This window comes from Vidua chalybeata, chromosome 16 (assembly GCF_026979565.1).
Source record: "Vidua chalybeata isolate OUT-0048 chromosome 16, bVidCha1 merged haplotype, whole genome shotgun sequence".
NCBI lineage: Eukaryota > Metazoa > Chordata > Aves > Passeriformes > Viduidae > Vidua > Vidua chalybeata.
The window spans coordinates 7,773,144-7,779,222 of record NC_071545.1 but is presented as its reverse complement, the minus strand read 5'-3'; the positions used below and the strand labels follow the sequence as shown (position 1 = coordinate 7,779,222).

At 41.2% G+C, this 6,079-nt stretch overlaps 1 protein-coding gene across 6 annotated transcripts in view; it reads left to right on the top strand.

Annotated features, from left to right (window-relative positions):
- The window catches only part of ABCC6 (ATP binding cassette subfamily C member 6), a 28,851-nt gene that overhangs the window by 2,044 nt on the left and 20,728 nt on the right, over positions 1-6,079 (top strand). For all 6 annotated transcript variants that reach the window (XR_008433682.1, XM_053957170.1, XM_053957169.1 and 3 more), the window contains exons 5-12: positions 150-275; positions 849-910; positions 1,593-1,724; positions 2,041-2,253; positions 3,084-3,261; positions 3,726-3,887; positions 5,384-5,476; positions 5,872-6,075. Coding sequence is in view for 5 of the 6 variants with exons in the window: in XM_053957170.1 (XP_053813145.1) it covers positions 150-275; positions 849-910; positions 1,593-1,724; positions 2,041-2,253; positions 3,084-3,261; positions 3,726-3,887; positions 5,384-5,476; positions 5,872-6,075 (1,170 nt within the window). In the remaining variant the exon portion in view is untranslated. The remainder of the gene's footprint in view (positions 1-149; positions 276-848; positions 911-1,592; positions 1,725-2,040; positions 2,254-3,083; positions 3,262-3,725; positions 3,888-5,383; positions 5,477-5,871; positions 6,076-6,079) is intronic.

The following is a 6,079-nucleotide window of genomic DNA, read 5'->3' as shown; positions in this document are numbered from 1 at the left end:
ATTCCTCTTTTAAAATATGTGCTGAGAAAAATGGTTCATGACACTTTATGGTGGATGTTTATTTGCAGAGGTAGAACAGGAGAAGCTCTTTCTCTGCTGGTTAAACATGAAGGTTCTTACCTCATTTTCACCAGTATTCTGTTCCTTAGGGCTTCCTGGAAGACCATTTCCACCATGTTACAACTTACCTTTATGCTGGCCTGGTGCTAGGAGAACTTGTGTTGTTCTGCTTAGTTGATCACCCTCCTTTCTTCTCTAAAGCTGACAACAGTCCTGTAAGTATAAGGTAGCTTTTCCTAATGCTTTGCTTCATTGCTGAAACAGGATTTTAAATATATGGGGATACACAGGCACATGAGTATCTGGGTGATGTAAGATGCATCATTCTCTAAAAAAGCTGGCAATTTTAACAGGTAACTGGCAGAATTTAGGGTAATAGTGCTCTGTCTCTTTATGTAAGTTTTTCAAAACTAAAAGCCTATCCATACTGGTGTTTCTTGTCACTGAAACCAGTGGCTAGTGGATATTGCTTCCCCTAGTACTGCTGTCCTGTGCTGCAGTACTTGGTGATATGAGTGTGGAAAAGCTCGATGCTTAAAAAAATAAATGTCTTTGGGTATGAAGAATTATATTCTTTGTTCTTCCATCTGAGACATTATGCAAAGTCAAATTCTCCAAAATGTCCCAATCCCACTGAGCCTCCACGATACACTTACTCTGGTTCAATGGATGGGGAGGGGGATAACTCTGCTTTTCCTCGGAAAGCACAGAAGGGAACTATATTCATCTGACACATGCCCTTTTCTATATATAAATATAAATATCACACGTGTTTTCTCTCCCATCAGAATCAGTGCCCAGAAGCCAGCAGCTCTTTTCTTTCCAAAATCACATACTGGTGGTTCTCTGGGTAAGAAAACAGAAGATGTGGTTTTTCTACAATATCAGAAAAAAGCAGCAGCATCAAAGATCAGAGAGGATGTAGATGGCAGCCAGCAGGACATATCTCAGCCCCTGAATTAGCTTATAGAGTGAGGATTTAAATTATTTCTTTAAATTATTTCTCTTGTAAGGTCTTCTCACAAGATCAAATTATAAAAATTTCATTTATTTTTCTCCAAATAGTTTAAAATGCAAATTTGTGATTCTAGATAATGCTCTTCTGCCTCCCAACTACTCCTTCAGTGCCCTCCCAATCTTGAAATAGATCTCATCAATCTCAAAAGATCACTGTACACCAACCACAGCCCTCTCCACCTGCCAGACCTTGGTCTCATCTGCCTTTCATGGAGCCCAGAGAAAGTTAAACTGAACTTCTTTCTCCACTACCCCAGACTCTCAGTATGGACTAGAAATTAGGGATGACTTGCAGATCCCCATTGTGCTGACAGAAGATAGCCTAGGGATGCAAAGCAGAGCTGCTGTTCCTGGACATTCTTGTTTATTGTGGGACAGGACAGTCCTCAGTGGTGCTGTGATATCTGTGCTGTGTGCTCTCTGTGGTGCACTGCCTTGATGCCCCTGTGTTCTCAGAGTGTCACACACAGCACAGATCCTGCTGTGCTCCCCTGACTGCAGTCTGTGTCCTCCAGGCTCCTCTGGAAAGGCTCTCAGCAGGCCTTGGGGGTGGATGACTTGTGGCCAGTGAGGAAACAGGACTCCTCTGAAGAAATTGTTGCCTGGGCAGAAAGAGAGTGGAAGAAGTGTCACAGCAGAACCCAGCAGTGAGTATTGGATCTGGAGAGCACATCACGGGCTCAGCTGGGCTCTTCTAGATGATCTAAGCAAATACACTCACAGGTACTGGTCTGTGAGTCCCTTTGTATAAAATCTGATTTTAAGTGTTAAAACCTGCTGGAGAAGATCCTTCCACTTCTGGAAACACAGAACTAACTTTCTGTGGGCAGGGTCAGTTTTTGATGAGCTTTTATACTGATATGGTATGAGACCCCATGTGAGATATTTAGTGATTTTTTGAAGATACAAAGTTCCCAAGCTTTCTCCAGTTGTAGGTATTTTTCTCATTGTTTCTTCCTTCAGGAAAATGGAGTCTGTTACATTTAAAAAGGGACAGAAAACTGAAACCAGTATAGCAGAAGCTGAAGAGAGAGAGGCTTTACTGCAATCAAAGCACAGTCAGAGAGGGCCCTTACTGAGAATGTTTTGGAGCATGTTTGGAACTTACTTCCTTCTCAGCACTGTCTGCTTAGTTATCTGTGATATCTTCTTGTTCTCAACCCCGAAGGTACTGAGGTATGTGCACATTTATGATGTATTTCTGTCACATGTACGAGATGGCTGTGGGTATGAGCTCAGATGTGTATGTCAGCACCCACAGACATACAAACAATGACCTTTTGAAATTTTCTCTTGCTGATGAAGGGAGCTCAGGTGTCATTTGTGCTAAATCCACTGTCAAGTCATGAGAAAAAAGCACAAAGCCACTGTGTGAAGCTGTGCACACTTGTCTGCACTGCTGTGCTCCAGCAGTGGGAAGGACAGGATGCACCAAGCCATTTGACAACTTCACTAGAACAGGAGTTATTTGATGGTGCTATATATCACATCACTTGGTACTTCCTGTAGTCTTAAGGCTCCATGTTCCCTGGCAAATAAAGAGCACAGCTGTGCATCCTACACATCTTAAATAGCTTTGTTAGTTGATCAAATGTTTTGTGGGTTCTGTTGGTACAACACCAACCTGCATTTACATTATATTTTCATGGGCAAAATCCTTTCTTAGTCATTAAGATTAGAAGTTCTGGAAATGTCAATGACTCCCTTAGATCACAGCTACCACTTTGCATATTTCTGACGAATTCATTAAATCAGGAGCCATCCTTAACACTGAAAATGAGGTCTACTCAGAGAGGATGCTGAGATCAGAGACTGCTTCAAAACCACGAGTGGCTAGATTTCAAAAATCAGGGTATTATATGTTACAGTTCTTCTGCTATTCACTGATAAACCTCAAGCAGAGAGAATACAGAAAAATCACCGGCATTTCTGCCAGTTTATTTTTGTGTGTCTGATATTTCGTCACTACTGTGTGGATTCAGCAACATTTTGCTCTTGTCTTGCAGCCTTTTCCTGAAGTTCATTGAAGATCAGGCAGCCCCGAGCTGGCTTGGCTACTTCTATGCCTTCAGCATGTTCCTGCTGGGCTGTCTCCAGACTCTGTTTGAGCAACGCTACATGTACATGTGCCTTGTTCTGGGGCTGAGGCTGAGAACTGCAGTAACAGGCCTTGTGTACAGGAAGGTGAGGCTGCAGCTCCTTTTTTAGCTTTGCTTTTATTCTAGCCCTACCTTAGCAGTAATGATGTACATTGTTTATAGCAATATCAGGGGAGATGCCATTAGAAACTAGTTTTAGGATGCAGCTGTGCTATATTCATCTCTGAGCAGTACATGGCAGATACATTTTTTAGAGCTTCCCTATGAAGGAAAAGCCAGGAAAAGGAAAGAGCAAAAATCACCATGAACTTTCTTATGCTGTATGTACATGTATAAACAACATGTATTTCTTGTGATGGCTGGAGAAAAGGAGTAAATGCTTCATCTTGAAGTGAAGTTACATGGCCCAGGTAGCAGCATGGTTTTAATACCTGGGATTTGACATTTTTCTCACTCTCTTTGTTCTCTGTGAGGAAAAGAATGTTGTTTGACTTTTGGACCAAAGCTGTTGTTTGATAATGTCTTTTCTTTCTTCTCTGCCCTGCCTAGATTCTGGTTATGTCAAATGCCTCAAGGAAAGCAGCAACCACAGGTGAAATTGTTAATCTGGTATCTGTTGATGTGCAAAAGCTAATGGATCTGATTATCTATTTTAATGGGACCTGGCTGGCTCCTATTCGGATTATCATCTGCTTTGTCTTCTTGTGGCAGGTAATATATGACAGTATTTATCAATCCCTTTCTATTCTAAATATCAAAGGAAAAAGGAGGTTTCAAAATTATACTTACTAGTTTGAATTACATGAAATTGCCATATTTTCTTAGTCTTGTAGCATGGTGGATTCACTTTTCTTTCTGAAAGATATTTTTTATTGATACAGAATCCTTGTCTGACCCTTCAGTTCATCTTCTCACCTGTGTTTTCAGCATTTAGTCCCTTTTAGGAGACTGTGAGTATGGTTATTGTGAGCTGACTCATAAACTTATACTTCAGATTTCCCTGTCACCTCTCTTTACAACCAAAAGGTAAAGGTTGCCCAGTGTAGCCAGTTCCAGCTCCTTGGCACAGTCCCAGATCATAATGGGGAATGGTCTGAAATAGCAACTTGACATGCTTCATCCTGAAGCCTGATTACAAGACAAGTGAAACAGCTTGAAGGAAAGTTACATGCCATTCAGAAAGAGTATTGGATACTTTGAATTTCATTGATATCAAGGAGTTCAGCAAGGAGAGAGCAAAACCTGAATTAGAAATAATGGATGGTAATCTAAAAGATCCATTTTAAATCAATGTACAGTATTTTCTCAGCAGTACAGAGCCCTATTGTTTAGTCCCTGGTTTTGGCCAATGGAAATATGAGCAGTATAGAGATAGATGATTCACAGGAGATTTCCAGAGGCCTTTGAGGCCTTCCTTTATTACCCAGGATGGATTGTGCCTCGTGCCTGGCAGGATGCTGTGACTGTGAAAATCAGTAGCCTTGGTACAGACTGTTGTGAAGTTATCATCCCTTTTCTAATGACATTGACAAGTTGAATGTGGTTGAAGCATAATTACACTTTCTTTGCTGGTGTTCACAGACCCTTTGTGTAGACAATACCTGTAACTCTGTGTTACTCCCCTCTCCAGCCATCCCTAGGGAGATGTAACTAACCCATGAAAAACAAGTGTTAATACATAATTGTTATGAGCCCTGGGATCCAGGAGCTGTCCCAAGATAATGGCACAGAACAATGCCACCATTTCATCTCATGCAGACAAGCTGGGCTATTTATGCTGCAAGAATACTTGGTTGAGGGTTTGGGTTTGTTTTTAAGGAAAACCTGGTGTTGTCTGGGGTCACTTACTCAGGGCAGCCACAAGATGTCCTTCTGAACGCATCCAGGGAAGGACGAGAAGAGCCGGGAATGGCTTGAATTGCCAGCGTGCCTCTGGATCGCCTTCAGCACCGATCTAGTTCCTAACAAGGGAGCGAATAAATTCAGCACAGCCTGATGACAGGAGTTATCCGGCTTGGAGAGTTAACAATCCACAGTGCTTACCAGCACAACTTCCTGGAAAGGCAAAGGCAAGATTACAGTAAAGGCTTAGCCAGAGGGATGTTATGCACAAGTTCAAATTAGAGGGAAGGTAAGCAAGGGAATGAAAAGCAGCCTTGCCTAGTCATCACCAAAAGTTCTTTCTCTTTCCTTTTCTCTCCTGGCAGCTTCTAGGGCCATCTGCCTTGACTGCAATTGCTGTATTTCTTTTTCTTTTGCCTCTGAATTTTGTGATCACCAAGAAGAGGAGTCAGTTTCAGGTACATTTTGCTTCATAAAAATGAAGTGGTTTACTGAGTTATGAGATTACTTATATTTATTCATGCTTACCATGACTGTCTGAAGTAACACAGGAGGATTTGAACCCTGCAAAGTTTCTTGAAATTTAGAGCAAGCTCTTCGATGTTTAGCCTTTTTACTATGTTTGCCCTATTTTTCTGTTGTTCTTATGTACTGCCAGTAAAAATAAAGCTCTGAAGATGAAAAGTAAAATATTTCCCAGCCTAGAAGAGTCATAAGCAAAACAGTATACACAGCTCAACTGCAGGGAAATTTATTCAGGGCTTGGAGGCAGGAATAAGGTATTTTTCTTCAGAATAATTGCACCATTAAACATTGAACTTATTAAATGATAAAACTCAAACATTTATTACAGGAAACCCAGATGAAACATAAGGATGAGAGGGCCAAACTCACCAATGAAATTCTCAGTAACATTAAAGTAATTAAACTGTATGGCTGGGAGAAAACCTTCATGGAGAAAGTACTTGGAATCCGAAAGCAAGAACTTCAGGCCTTAAAAAGATCTCAGATTCTCTTCTCAGCATCCCTAGTTTCTTTCCATTCATCAACTTTCCTGGTGA